The sequence below is a fragment of the Podarcis vaucheri genome (genome assembly GCF_965113315.1).
Source record: "Podarcis vaucheri genome assembly, chromosome: 17".
In the NCBI taxonomy this organism is placed as follows: Eukaryota; Metazoa; Chordata; class Lepidosauria; order Squamata; family Lacertidae; genus Podarcis; species Podarcis vaucheri.
The window spans coordinates 34,272,976-34,288,487 of NC_138755.1; the positions used below are offsets into that span (position 1 = coordinate 34,272,976).

The 15,512-nt window shown below is 45.1% G+C and overlaps 1 protein-coding gene across 1 annotated transcript; it reads left to right on the forward strand.

Annotated features, from left to right (window-relative positions):
* Window positions 1–1,477: 1,477 nt before the first annotated feature.
* Window positions 1,478–8,254, forward strand: ARL9 (ARF like GTPase 9). The gene is made up of 4 exons (XM_082205624.1): window positions 1,478–1,769; window positions 5,063–5,231; window positions 6,724–6,899; window positions 8,073–8,254. The coding sequence occupies exons 1-4, from the start codon at window positions 1,581–1,583 to the stop codon at window positions 8,250–8,252; spliced, it is 714 nt and encodes a 237-aa protein (XP_082061750.1). The 5' UTR covers window positions 1,478–1,580; the 3' UTR covers window positions 8,253–8,254.
* Window positions 8,255–15,512: the final 7,258 nt, after the last annotated feature.

The window sequence follows — 15,512 nt, forward strand, 5'->3', positions numbered from 1 at the left end:
TGGGCTAGCCCATATTAACTTGGAAGGAAGTGAGCCTTCCCTCTGGCGCAGGGGTGCCCACTTGAATAAAATATATATTGGGGGGGGGGGAGAGATAAGCTCTGCCCCACACAACTGAGCACATGATGTGGCACACGCACACTATTTGAATGGCATTGCCCATCAACTTCGGAGGGGGAGGCACCCTCAAATATTTTATTGGATGGGGGGCAATGGGTGCTCGGCATCTACGAGTTGTCTCCTATGCTCTGATGGACTAAACTAGGCACCATCTGCTATAAAATATTTGAGGAGTGGAGCTCCCCCCCTCCGCACCCCCTCAATATTGAGGGAGATTCCCATTCAAATGGGGTGGGTGGGTGGCATGCAATCGGTTATACAAAGGGGGGCTTACATGCCCCTCCCCAGGGCCAGATTTAGGTTTGATAAGGCCCAAAGCTACTGAAGGTAATGGTGCCTTTTATATGTCCAGCTGTCCTTTGTCAACAACAAATTGCCACCGTTTTTTGTTGAATATGGTCATTTATGGACCTAATAGGTATCTCAAGCCATTTGCACATAACAAATAAGAGCCTCCCCAACACAAAACACTAGGTTTTATTTTGTTTTTTTATCTTATATTTTGGAAATGTACATCCAGTTCCCCCCCCCCTTTAAATTTCTTGGGGGCCTCCAAGAGAGTGGGGCCCTAAGCTAAAGCTTATTTACCTCATACGTAAATCTCCCCTGCCCCCACCCCCCAAATATTTTATTCAACTTGGCCCTCCTGGAAGAGTGGCAGACGCAATTGATGGACTATATGGAATTGGCCGAGATGACTGCCAGGATCTGAGATTTGGGAGAAGAAGCAACGGAGGAGGAATGGAAAAAATTCAAGGACTATTTACAAAAATTTTATAAGTTATATGAATCATAAGAATTCGCATGATTTGGAAAGACTAGCTCCAGTAACGAGACTGAATGGTATATGAAACTTAAGTTATACTAACGAAAGGATTAACGTTTAAAATAACATCATATTTGTTTTTAGAGTAAATTGATTATTAAGCAATTTAAACTTAAAAAATGCAAATATTGGAAAGTACAAAAGAATGCATGAAACAAGGTTCTAAATTTGCTGATATTGTCAAGAATGCACGGTGAGGGAGATGTGGGGGAAGTCCGGCAGGAGATTGGAAAAAAAGCTCTGAAATGTTGAATTTTTTTCTTTTTTTCTTTTGCTCTTGTTTCTTTGTATATCTGACTTTTGTGTTCTTATCTGGAAAAAATGTAATAAAAAATATTTAATAAAAAAAAAACAACAACTTGGCCCTCCTGGTAGCGAGGACGCCACGGTGGTGAGAGGGGAGCAATGCCGGGGGGGGGGCGGGAAGAGAGAGGGACCCCGACCCGGGGCGGAGCGGGGGGGGGAAGGCCGGCCTAGCCGCCTCGGAGGGAGCGCGAGAACGCGCAGGGCGGGTGCGCGCCCTCCCTCTCCCTCCTCCCTCCCCTTCGCTCCCTCCCTTGGCCTGGCCGACGATGCCTCCCGCCTCCCGGCAGGGGCGGCGCCCTGAGCCGCCGCCTCCTTCCTCCTCCTGACTATGGCGGGCAGCCTAAGGCAGGTCGCTCTGGTGGGGACGGCCGTTGCTGTCGCCGGCGGGGTCGCCTACGCGGTGTGGAGGAGCTATTTCCCCTCAGAAGCTGCTCAGGGGCCCGAGGAGCAACAGCAGCCCTTACTCAGCTCTCAGGAAAGGGCCGCCCTGGGCTGCGCAAGGGCCCCCGAGAGCCAGGTAAGCATATATAGCTAACCCGGTGGTCTCGGGTTTTTTTTTTTTAGGCCCGGTTCTCACGTGCAGCTAGCACGGAAGTTAGAATGCGTGTCTGGCCCTGCCTGCGCGCGTTTCAGGCTCGCCTGGGCGAAATAAATCCCAGCGCGCAGAAAGGGATGCGCAAGGGCCCCCGAGAGCCAGGTAAGCATATATATATAGCTAACCCGGTGGTCTCGGATTTTTTTTTTTAGGCCCGGTTCTCACGTGCAGCTAGCACGGAAGTTAGAACGCGTGTCTGGGCCCTGCCTGCGCGCGTTTCAGGCGAAATAAATCCCAGCGCGCAGAAAGGGAAAGGCAGCATTACTCTATATAGACTTCTGCTTAGGTTTCTGTCCTGTGAGACTCTCCATCCTACATTTCGGAAGAGGTGCGAGCCAGACGCGGGTTGGCCGCCTCCCGCGCGCGAGAATTACATTTGCCATCGTTGCACGGAATGCAGTCTAGACACTTGGGAGGTTTCACGCGCACACCCACGGGTTTCCTTTCATGGTCGTCGCTCCCCGTCCCCACCATAAAACTGCTGTTTTTGGGGCGGGGAAGAGCAGTCATAGTTTGGGAAGATCTGCTGCTACTGCTGCTAATATTGTACTTTGGAGGGTTTAATTCCGCTACATTGTCTGCTTCACCTAGCTGGGAAAGAGGAAATGCTAGGCGGCGTGCCTGTTTTTTGGAAGGAGGAGTGGCAAAAGTTGCAGGAACTGAAGATCGTTTTATCTGTTGAAGTTGAATGCACACTCCCACCTTCGAAATCCCGGCAATGTCCAGGATTTTCCCAGACATATGGCAGCCCTCATTTTACTGCTGTTCCGATGTGTTTTATTGTTAGATAGTTCGTTTTCCCATTGTTTTAATAGTGGATGCTCCTCTGAGGGCTTCAGCTGGAGGAGGGGCTATTGGATGCTTGAAATACATATATAAGCCAGCCTTAAGACAACTAGTTATCACTACGTGGTAAGTGGCCACCTACACACTAACATGCTTTCAGAATATTTTATGAAATCAGGCTCACAAGATGACACCTGCCAGCCAGTTTGTCTTTGCCCCACATTAGAATGGAGTGCTGATTACATGCACTAACTAACAATTTAACCTAGTGTCACAAACCTTCTTTAATTCAGTGAGATATACTTCTGAATGAATGTGAATCTGATCATCTACATTTATAACCCACTTTTTCTACAAGTAGCTTAAATTTTGCATCGTTTTGACTCGCTTTTATTCTCCCAGCAACCCTGTGGGGGGTAGGTTAGGTTGAAAGACAGTGGCAGGCCCAAGGTCACCCTATGAGCTTCACGAGGATTTGAACCCTGGTCTCCTAGGTCCTGATCCAGCGCTCTTAACAACTACACCAGATTGGCTCTCTTGCAACTTCTGCTAATAAAAAAAAAAAGACCTATCTTTCTGTATCTGCATGAGAGCTTTTGTAAAAAAATAACAAAATGACTACACAAATGTGCAAATCCCATGTGGAGATTGTCACGCCTCTCCCCCTTGCCGTTTTCCTGCAGTTTCCTACATGCAGATTTAACCCAAGCAAAGATCCAGTGGTATCAGTTGAAATGAGGTCATAAAGAGGGGTATTGTGGGAGCACAGAAGCTCATTTTATAAATTCAGCTTGTCAGCAGTCACTGGCTTGGGCCACAAAAAAACACATTTGCGGCGACCTAACTTGGGAGCTTTTGTAAACTGAAAGAGAGTTTGTTGTTTTCTGGCTATCAAAGTTACACAAATGTCTTAGCATAGCTACACAGGTGAGACCTGCAACACAATGTTGCAGTGCATCCTCCGCCCTTCCTGAATTGCTCCTTTTCAGCATGCCAGCCAAGCCCTTTTCCAGAATGCTATGAGCAGAAAATAGCTGAAGCAGAACATTCAATTCCCACTCCAGTTTTCTGCTTATTTTTCTGACACTCAGCATTCCATGACTACTGAGCATGCTCAGTCTTCAATGACTATCTGGGACTTTTGTCTACCTAAGGTTGTTTTGTTTGAAAAACAGCAACTTTTGCAAACCTCTGTATTTCCTCAATCAGCCTCGCACCTGATTCCCTGCATTGCTATTCCAGTTATATAGCTTTTGGTACACACTGCATCAGTTTGCTATTAGAGGCAGTGAGGGCAGGTGAGCTGGTAAAAAAATACCTGTTGATTGGTTTGGGGGGGGGGAGGGGAAGAACCTAGCATAAAATAAGGGGCTGACTTCAATTTCTGGAAACATTTGGTAGCTTTTATAGTTCTCTTCATCACTCTGATACTGAGGCATAAACATTGTGCTCTGCGGCCTTCAGCGATGCTTTGAGGCCAGGGTTGGATTACACTAAAACCAGCAAGGTGGAATCCTATTAATGTCGTAGAGAGGAAAGAGATTAGAATAGAAACCCCCCTGAGAGTGGCTCTTCCACCTTGGCAGGAATCAGTTAAGGCAGGCAGAGCTGACTTGGTGATGATTCATGTTCAGCGGTTGGGTTTTGTTATTTGCAAATTGCGTCTTCCCTCCTTCCCTTTTCTTCCTCTGTCAACTAATCTTCTTACCACCGGATTAAAGATCTGCTCCAATGAAATGAAGTCACAGAAGATTCTTAGTTTAGTAACTTGGGGGGCCAGGTTACCACTGCTGTTGTGTTACAATTTTTTAAATAAAAAACCCCCTCAAAAAGTTTCCATTCCACCTTACCGCCCTTCCAGATATTTTCCCCCCACAGCTAAATTTTACTAAATCATATACAGTGGTACCTCGGGTTAAGTACTTAATTCGTTCCGGAGGTCTGTTCTTAACCTGAAACTGTTCTTAAGCTGAAGCACTACTTTAGCTAAGAGCACGATTTCTGTTCTCATCCTGAAGCAAAGTTCTTAACCCGAGGTACTATTTCTGGGTTAGTAGAGTCTGTAACCTGAAGCGCATGTAACCTGAAGCGTATGTAACCCGAGGTACCACTGTACTGTAGTGACTTTCCCTTATTAACTTTGACAGTTTCTCTTTTTTATGAAAGTAAAATCTTACTGTTAGGTAGTTTGGTTGAAGAAATCAGGGCGGTTAAGGAAGCTCTGTTGCTATCTGTTGTCATCGACAGTTATGGAGCCAGAAGGCATTTTACTGTTGCCTAATGCAAAATTTCCTTCTCATTTCCCCCTCTTTTCTGCCACACACAACCCCACCCTTGATGACACCCCCCCCTCCGGAAACATACAGTGTGTATGTCCATCTGGCCGGTATGTATCTCTGGCATGATCTGTTGGTTGTTTTGCCTTGTAGGATGTCCCACCAAGTAAGCAAATCCTGGTTCTGGGTTTGGATGGAGCTGGAAAAACCAGTGTGCTGCACTCACTAGCAACTAACCAAGTGAAGCGCAGCACAGCTCCCACGGAGGGCTTCAATGCAGTGTGTGTCAGCACAGAAGAAATGAAGATGGAATTCCTAGAAAGTAAGCATAGGTATCTAATGAGAAACATTTTTTTGCATCCTTTATTATAACATTTTGCTTAAGGAGACTACTCATCCTGGTAACAGCTTTCTAAGATCTTGAGGAAGAGCCTTTTACAGTGCTGCCCCCTGAGATCCTTTTGGCCATGTTAGAATGTTAGATGTTGAATCTCAGAGTGTCTCCATGCAAATCGTATCCTTTTTTGGCCCAAAAAACACTCCGACGATTAAGTGCATCTGGAATTGATATAGTAAATAACCTTGACCCTTTCATCTCAGCTCTTTTTTGCATGGCAAATATACATAAAACACTATCAATGATTATGTCTCCCTTGGTTGTGGTTTTGCCTTTGAGGCTTGCAATGGTAACATGAAACACTGTCGTCTGTTGACCCCCTAGTCAGTTTCTACATTTTGGTTTGACAGCCTGTCCTCTAGTTATTAAAAGATTGTGCTCAGCAAAATGAAGCAGAACAGAAACAGAAGTGTTTATTTTTTAACATTTATGGCATTTGTTTGTGGAACTCTCTTCCCAGGGAAGGAGTTAGCAAAAATAGCACTTTATAAAAACAAATCCCAGACTTTTATCACCGTTAAATGACTATTTTATTGCTGGGTGTTTTTCTCCACTATTTTATGCTTTTTAAAAAATATTTTTATCTTACAATACTATTTAGGTGTTTATGAAATTTTAAACATTGTAAGCCAGCCTGAGTGGTGCTTTTGCAGCGGAAGAGCAAATGTTTTATGTTTATAAAGATAGGTGCTGGGTCAGGAATGCAAGAATGAAGAACTTATCAGAAAATGTCTGTTTGGTATAGTAACTGAATGGTTAATAAGTGAATGACAAAGGGAATGGATATGATCTGTCTTAAAGACTAATATGAGATACAAGACCCCAAAACTGTCCACTAAAAAGTCCCAAATTAATTGAGTGTCCTGGTTTGCACATGACACTAAGACATGCTTTGTTTATCAGATCATGAGCTAACCGCAAGTTGCCCCCCAGCCAATCAAACAAATAATGAAAGCTTGTCTTGTTTTTTAGTCTCATGCCTTTGTAGCTTAATAAGCATCTGGAATGGGGTGGTCAAACAAATCATAATTAAGGAAGAATGCTGGGTTCACAAACAATGCCAAACCATAGTGAAGACAAATCAAAATTCAAACGCTAACAGCAACCCCTGACTTCATATGGTAGTTATCTGGCAGTAAATTAACCATACTTAAGCTGCTAGGCAGGAGATCAGGCTTTCCTGCAGCTATATGTATTGTAAGAGATGACGGGTGGTGGTGGGAACTGTTCAGGGAATTTGTCTGCCATGGCTGCGTTCTCCCTTAAGTTTTTTTAATGAATTCCTGAGTTTCAAAAAAACCCAAAAAACATTTGAAAGCAGATGTTCCAGGAATACAGACAAGGTTTTGATGAACAATTGGGGGCTTTAGTTTGCAAGTTAGCTGATTCATTGTCTTCCTTCTCTGTTGACTCGCAGTTGGAGGCAGTGAGTCTTTACGGGACTATTGGAAGAAGTACTTGCCAAGAATCCTGCTACTAATCTATGTTGTGGACTCAGCAGATCATAAACGCTTGCCTGTTGCAAAGAAGCTTCTGCATCAGTTGGTCCAGAGTAACTCCACCTTACCTCTTATGATTCTAGCCAATAAGCAGGTAAATGTGAACTCTAGAACTTGGAGTTTCAATTTGTAGTTTTGTCTTTTGAAAGTGTGTCATTGTAGAATGTACATGGCTCCCCTGGGGGACAATTTCTAATCTGATCCATTGTGAGTTGTGCATCTCAGTTTCTGATAATAACAGAGTTTCACTTTGGTGTCTTGCACACAGAGACTGAGACTCTCTTGATTAGCAAGCTTCACCTTTCTTTCTATCCCTGCTTCCTTTTTTATTTTGTTGGTGGTTTGTGCTCCTTACTTTAATACCTTACTAGGATAGGTGGCGCTGTGGGTTAAACCACAGAGCCTAGGACTTGCCGATCAGAAGGTCAGGGGTTCGAATCCCTGCCACGGGTTGAGCTCCTGTTGCTCGGTCCCTGCTCCTGCCAACCTAGCTGTTCAAAAGCATGCAGTGCAAGTAGATAAATAGGTACCGCTCCAGCGGGAAGGTAAACGGCATTTCCGTGCACTGCTCTGGTTCGCCAGAAGCGGCTTAGTCATGCTGGCCACATGACCTGGAAGCTGTACGCCGGCTCCCTCGGCCAATAAAGCGAGATGAGCGCCGCAACCCCAGAGTCGGCCACGACTGGACCTAATGGTCAGGGATCCCCTTACCTTTTTAGGATAGCTTGTTTTTGTTGTAATCAATTTAAATCCTGCCCTTCCTCCCGAAGTTCAATGTGGCAAACCACATCCATTTTTTTAAAAAGTTTTTAAAAAATTCAGAAAGCAGTTACAATAAAAAATAGCATTCTAAAATCATTTTAAAACATTCTCTCATCCAGTCATCTCAGGGTTGTTAGCATTAGTGTCTTTCAGCCATCGAATGCCTGGGTATGCCTCAGCATATTTTCAAATTATTTGTAAAAGTTAATAATAAGGGAGATAGGCACACCTTGTCAGAGAGAGCATTCTAGAAACAGGGAACCACCACTGAAAAGGCCCTGTCATGGGTCACGGCAAGCTGGGTAGTGGGAGCACCACTAACAATGTCTCACTTGCCAATTGCAGGGTCCAGGATTGTTGATGTTGCTAGCATTCCAAATGTGCCATTTTTTAATGGGGTCACAATGTGCTCTTTGTTCTGCAGTTCTCCATGTAGCAGGTGTTACTTTGAGGGAAACACGGATAGGTAGATTAAGGTATAACCTTTTCCATTTCTCTTGGACAGGATATTGAAGGTGCATACTGTATCACAGACATTCATGATGCTTTGGCATTATCTGAAATTGGAGATGAGAGAAAGATGTTCCTGATCGGTACTCATGTGGCAGAAGATGGCTTCGAGATCTCTTCCAGCTTGAAAGACACACGGGAACTGATTGCACAGCTGGTGTCAGAAGTTGTGTGATGGAAACTGGGATAGGGTACCATGTTAGGACCTAGAGTATTCCTGTCTTGCCAGCTTGCAGCCATAAATAGAGCTATTTTAAATTCGGATCTTAAGGTGGTGATGGTGGTGGTGGTGATTCCTTGGGTATGGAATTGCAATGAAGATGATTTCAAAGTCGTGAGGAACCTTGTGGTTTAAGTTGTAAAAGTAGAGTATGTGTGTCTTTGAAAAACCACCCTGTTTTAAACACGTGGAAAGAAAATGGGATTATTGGACACTCCCAAGTTAAGACGCCAAATACTGTATAGACAACTGCTGTTGCCATCAGTTGAGGCTCTGTTGTGTGGTGGTTTATACTGAATGAGAGGCTGACTTATGGAAAAGCAGCACAAATTTACATAGGGAGGTGATTTTGCTCAGAACGTAGATCTACAATCCAAAGAACTAGTTGTGTGTACCCTGACACAGGGAGGCACTGGGCTTGACGTTTCTGAAGAACTTCATGTATGTTTTCTCTTAGGCTCACTTTCTTAATCAGAAGGATTTTTTAAAAATCAGTGTAAGAGATTTTCCTATTCTTTTGATTCTGCAACACTCTCCCTATTCTTTTTCTTCTTTCTGATATGTAGATTGAGAGTATTATAGCCTCTTTTTAAGGAGGGTTTTGACGTAAAATTGTTCGTTCAGAGAACGATGAGACTTCCCAGTTCACTCACCTGTTTTCTTTGCCATGATGAAGGGAGTGAGAGAGAGGGAGATCCCACAACCCCTTCATGGTCTCTCTGCAGAATAATCCCAGGGAGGAACACTATTTAACAGAGGTAAAGGTAAAGGTAAAGGTACCCCTGCCCGAACGGGCCAGTCTTGACAGACTCTGGGGTTTGTGCGCCCATCTCACATCTATTGGCCGGGGGCCAGCGCTGTCCGAAGACACTTCCGGGTCACGTGGCCAGCGTGACAACGCTGCTCTGGCGAGCCAGAGCTGCACACGGAACGCCGTTTACCTTCCCGCTGGTAAGCGGTACCTATTTATCTACTTGCCCCCGAGGGTGCTTTCGAACTGCTAGGTTGGCAGGCGCTGGGACCGAGCAGCGGGAGCGCACCCCGCCGCGGGGATTCGAACCGCCGACCTTTCGATCGGCAAGCCCTAGGTGTTGAGGCTTTAGCCCACAGCGCCACCCGCGTCCCTTGCGCCACCCGCGTCCCTTGCGCCACCCGCGTCCCTTGCGCCACCCGCGTCCCTTCGCCACCCGCGTCCCTTATTTAACAGAACCACTGCCCTTAACCCTTAGTATTTTCCTGCTTTTGTTAACTAGTAGTACTGGGGAAATCTAGACAAAGACAGAATGAATTGTTGGACTTTTCTTGTAGTCTACATACTTTAGTGTGGCCCTTTTGGCCAGTTGATCTGAGTGGAGCTGGTGAGTCAGTTAATTAGCTAACTGGCCATTTTTCTCTGCACTGATAAACAGAAGGGAGGGCATTCTTGCTTTTTGATTGAGACTCAGGGGAGGACTTTTTACAAGGATTTCTAATTCTTTGCCAGCTCTGTGGCAAGAGGACAGGAAGAGCCATTTCAGGGAGAGAGAGCAGAGACAGTGGCAAAGGGATACTCTTTCCTCTGTTGAGAGCTCCAGGGGATGAGAATGGAGGAAGCAGAATTGCCAGCCCAGCTTGCTTGACCTCTCAATTTATTCTGGGCTGCATTGGGCAGGGGACATCATGCCACTTTTATTTACTAATCAGGGCTCAATGAACTTTTGTTTGAAATCTTGGATCTGCTGCCATCACATATAATTTCACCCTGAAAATGGTAGCTTCCCTCCTCATAGGTCCAAAACAGTGTTATCAGGTGCCAGGATTAGTAAAACAAAATTCATGTCTCCCTCCCCCTCCCCCTGCTTAATACATTTCTCAGGTGATGTTAATTCAGACCAACCTGTATTGACAGTGACAAGATAAGGAAAACTACTTAAATACTGCACCTCTTATTACACTGAAGGAAATACTGTGTGTACATAGATCCTTATTGCTATAGATGCCTTTCAGTGTTTTTGTTAACAGTAGAAATTGTACAGATGTTTTCTAGCAATGTCTCTCCTCCAGTTGTATGCTGAAGCACTTCCGTTATATAAAGACAGAATATTTTTATTCTACTTTGCTGTCTTGGCTTAATTAACATTGTCGTGGTGTTTGCGATGCCCCTTCTGATCACCTGTAGTTCCCCTTCCCCACTAAGATGAGAGAGAGAGGTGTGCCCTCAAAAGTTAGGGGAAGAGGAAATTATTGGTATGACTTTTGCACCTGTTGGTGGATCTCGGAGTTCTAGTTGAGGGGGGAAATCCCACAAACCTGAAGTCTGCCCATTCATGGAGTGCAATATATGATCATTACGCTACTTTTACTGGTAACCAACAGGGTTGTTCTTATTCAATCACAAGCAGAAAACACTGCTCCAGATTCTTCAGTGCCACATTTCTCTGTAAACATAGGCAAAGGTAAAGGGACCCCTGACCATTAGGTCCAGTCGTGACCATCTCTGGGGCTGCGGTGCTCATCTCGCTTTACTGGCCAAGGGAGCCGGCGTACAGCTTCCGGGTCATGTGGCTAGCATGACTAAGCCGCTTCTGGCGAACCAGAGCAGCGCACGGAAACGCCGTTTACCTTCCCGCCGGAGTGGTACCTATTTATCTACTTGCACTTTGACGTGCTTTCAAACTGCTAGGTTGGCAGGAGCAGGGACCGAGCCACGGGAGCTCACCCCGCCGCAGGGATTCGAACTGCCAACCTTCTGATCGGCAAGTCCTAGGCTCTGTGGTTTAACCCACAGCGCCACCCGTGTCCCTTCTGTAAACAGAACTGCCATCAAAAGTTTGTGAGCTCACAGGTCTCTGTAAGACAGGGTGGTTTTGGGTTTTTTTTAGTGGTGGTGATCAGTGTTGTATTCTTTGAACTCAACAAAACGTACATCCACTTGCCTAAGGTGTCCCCTGCAGTATGTAGAAACCTTTTCCTTATTTTTGGGTAGCCCCATTTTGCTTCCAAACTGATAGGCACCCAGCCACCTGAGTTAGATGATGTTGTTGAACCGTGAAAACAAAATGTTATAGTGTACCCTCCCTCCTACAAGGTGCTCCTATTTAGGGTTCCAGACCATTTCCTCAAGAGCATTCCTACATGCACACACCATTTCTCCCTTTCCCAGCTGTTACTGCACATTCTACACCTACCCTAAATCAGTATTTTTGGTTAACCGCTACCTTTAGGTGTTTTTTTGTTTTATTAAAATACGTTTGCTGTTCCTGCAAACTTCGAGGTTACCCTAAATATGCCGATACCTCCCCCTTGTTTCTCTCTGCCTCCTTGTTGACTCCAGTCCTGTCAACATTCATCACCTGCGTTTGCTGTCAAGTTTCATCAGCTTTTGATGGAATGGAGATGACAGATTTGTATCACTACATGTGTTAATCATCTTATCAGTGCTGTGTCAGCATATTAATCCCCACTGCAATTATATATTTTTATGTAATTACCACTACCTCTCTTTTTTGCATTTTGTTTCCCTCTGACCTGCTTATTTTTTGCCCAACCCCTTCACAACTATGTGTGTGTATATATGCCTGTCAATTTAGGATTACATTTCATGCATCTGATGTTCTGGACTCCATTCCACAACAGCTTATGCCGTAATAAATTCCATAGCCTTCAAGGTATCACAAGACCATTTATTGTTCTTGTCTCCAATATCATTTCTCGTCCCCTATGATCCCATCTGTACTATATCCTATCACTTTATTTTTTTTAAAAAAAATAATATTTATTACTTTTCCAACAATTTAAACACTACAAAAACAATACAATACAATACAAAAACGCTACATAACACTAACACATTAAACAAAACAAAACAAAAACAGTTAAACACATCAAACAATTTCAATATCTTATCTTTCATTCACTTATTTCCACAACCTCCTCACACCTCCCTTTTCGTATTCCACTTCTGTTAATTGTTTCAGCAATTCCTTTCCATCTTCCTCTGTTTTCTATCCTATAATTATCTTAACACATTCTAACCTTATTTTTTCCTTTAATACTCTATTAATCTATTTATACTTAATTCCTTATAACATATCCCATCTGTACTATATCCTATCACTTTAAACTGTTGTGGCTTCCCCCACAAAATCCTGGGCAGTGTGGGTTGTTAAGGGTGCTGAGAGTTTGTTAGGAGACTCCCATTTCCCTCAGAGAGCTACAGTTTCCGGAGCAGTTTAGCAGTCAATCTCTCTTCCTAGGAAACTGGGAATTGTAACTCTTTGCGAGGAACAGGGGCCTCCTAGCAACTCTTAAAAAGTAGAGACATCACCTTGCCAACAAAGGTCCGTATAGTAAAAGCTATGGTTTTCCCAGTAGTGATGTATGGAAGTGAAAGCTGGACCATAAAGAAGGCTGATTGCCGAAGAATTGATGCTTTTGAATTATGGTGCTGGAGGAGACTCTTGAGAGTCCCATGGACTGCAAGATGATCAAACCTCTCCATTCTGAAGGAAATCAGCCCTGAGTGCTCACTGGAAGGACAGATCCTGAAGCTGAGGCTCCAATACTTTGGCCACCTCATGAGAAGAGAAGACTCCCTGGAAAAGACCCTGATGTTGGGAAAGATGGAGGGCACAAGGAGAAGGGGACGACAGAGAACGAGATGGTTGGACAGTGTTCTCGAAGCTACCAGCATGAGTTTGACCAAACTGCGGGAGGCAGTGGAAGACAGAAGTGCCTGGCGTGCTCTGATCCATGGGGTCATGAAGAGTTGGACACGACTAAACAACAACAACAAGCAACTCTCAGGCGACTTAGCACACAGTACTTCCCAGAACTCTTTGGAGGGGAAGCCATGGCAGTTTAAGTGGTATGAAAGTGCTTTAAATGTCTAGTGCATACGGGGCCTATTTATATGGCTATTTATACACTCTCATTTACTCAGTATCCAGTGTGCCCCCCCCCCCCCCTGTTTCGGGAAGCATCAGAAAACATCCATCAACCCCTTTATAATATTCAACACAAAGTCATGTAACAGCAGCAGCACACAGTTGCAGACGAAATAGGAAGTGGGGAGGGCTTTATAGAGATACCATTGGAGGACAAAGATGGCAACATTACTTAGCCAGTTGATTCACCCGTCTCTCCTGACTCATTTGAACCGGTTCCTGTCTCCTTGGGCGCAGCCCACCAGCACCTTTTCTCTTCTTGAGCAGCTTGCATTTATTTCAATGAAACACGTGACGGAGACAACGCTGGTGCGGCCTTTGCCAAAGCAGTACCAGTTGTAGCCCAAAACATCTGGTGGGCACTCAAGTTGGGAAGGCCTGCCCTTGTGGATTGTACCGATTGTTCCCTCCCAGAACATGGGAGCAAAATCAAGGCGTAGGGGTCATTGAAACTGAATTGAAAGCCTGCACAGGGTGGAGAAAAATCTCTTATTGAATAAAGCCCAAAAGCTATACAGTGGTACCTCGGGTTAAGTACTTAATTCATTCCGGAGGTCCATTCTTAACCTGAAACTCTTCTTAACCTGAAGCACCATTTTAGCTAATGGGGCCTCCTGCTGCCGCCGCGCCGCTGGAGCACGATTTCTGTTCTCATCCTGAAGCAAAGTTCTTAACCCGAGGTACTATTTCTGGGTTAGTGGAGTCTGTAACCTGAAGCGTATGTAACCTGAAGTGTATGTAACCCGTGGTACCACTGTAATGTCAGGGAAAAGGGTCCAGCCTAGTGATTCTCCTCTCATACCATTTTATGTGCAGGAAGGTTTATCTGTGAGGAAGGAAGCATTCCCACATGCACCTTCATATTAACATACACGCAAGCAACACTACAGTTGACAATAATTTGGTCGATATAAAATCAAGAGCATCTTCCACCCAGTATCCTGCTTGTGCTCAAACCTTCAACGTAGCATGCAAATCTAGCTGGCCAAATACAGTGCTATGCACAAGGTCAACATATGTCCCCAATTGGACCAGGCTGAGCAACGTTGCTACTGAGTGGTGGTGGAGAGTAGAGCAGTAATGGCTCTAGGTTTTGGGGGGGCATTCAGCAAGATGACTTTAGTTGGTGAAGGGGGGGCTATTCCTGCGTGCTTCCCTTTCGCCCTGGGCCCAGCATCCACAACTGCCAAAGGGTCAGTTTCCATTGCAACATCTCTCCTTCAAAGAACATGTGAACAGGAAGTGGGAGCCAGGATGAGGTGCAAGGTCAGGAGACTCTAGTGGTCTACCGTGTCTGATGCTGAACCTTGAAGCAAGCATCATATTCACTCAAAAGTTAATAGGTGCTGGCATGCTGTGCAAGAGACTTGCCCTCCCAATATGGTTACAGTTGGCCGGATTTAGGTTTGATGAGACCCTAAGCTACTGAAGGTAAAGGTAAAGGGACCCCTGACCGTTAGGTCCAGTCGTGAACGACTCTGGGGTTGCGGCACTCATCTCGCTTTATTGGCCGAGGGAGCCAGCGTACAGCTTCCAGGTCATGTGGCCAGCATGACTAAGTCGCTTCTGGCAAACCAGAGCAGCGCACGGAAACACCGTTTACCTTCCCACCGGAACAGTACCTATTTATCTACTTGCACTTTGACGTGCTTTCAAACTGCTAGGTTGGCAGGAGCAGGGACCGAGCCACAGCCACGGGAGCTCACCCCGTGGCGGGGATTCGAACCACCGACCTTCTGATCGGCAAGTCCTAGGCTCTGTGGTTTAACCCACAGCGCCACCCGCATCCCACTACTGAAGGTAATGGGGCCCTTTATGTGTCCAGCTGTCCTTTGTCAACAACAAATTGTCGCTGTTTTTTGTATTGAATATATGCTATATGGTCATTTATGGACTGAATAGGTATCTAAAGCCATTTGTCCATGCAGAATGTAGGCACCCTATAGAAATGAGCAAACCAGTGATATTTTAGGGAGCAGGCTAGCAGGTGGGGCCCATTACTTGCACCACAGGAGCCTACACAACACAAAACACTGTTGCTGTGTGTAGGTTTTATTTGTTTTTTATCTTATATTTTGGAAATGTACATCCAGTTTTTTCCCCTTTAAATTTTTTTGGGGGCCCCAAGAGAGTGGGGCCCTAAGCTATCGCTTGTTTAGTTTATAGTAAATGCAGGCACTGGTTACAGTACGTGTTTTAAGTTGAAGGCAAGTCCTGCTCACTTCAGTGAGGCTTCCTTGGGAGGTTTTTAAGGAGAGGTTGGATGGCCATCTGTCATGGATGCTTTAGC

Bases quoted from the DNA above. Each gene is read 5' to 3' on its own strand.
- ARL9 (XM_082205624.1), top strand. From the start codon at position 1,581: ATGGCGGGCAGCCTAAGGCAGGTCGCTCTGGTGGGGACGGCCGTTGCT. The intron at 1,770-5,062 runs GTAAGCATATAT...TTTGCCTTGTAG, and splicing joins CAAGGGCCCCCGAGAGCCAG to GATGTCCCACCAAGTAAGCA. The intron at 6,900-8,072 runs GTAAATGTGAAC...TCTCTTGGACAG, and splicing joins TGATTCTAGCCAATAAGCAG to GATATTGAAGGTGCATACTG.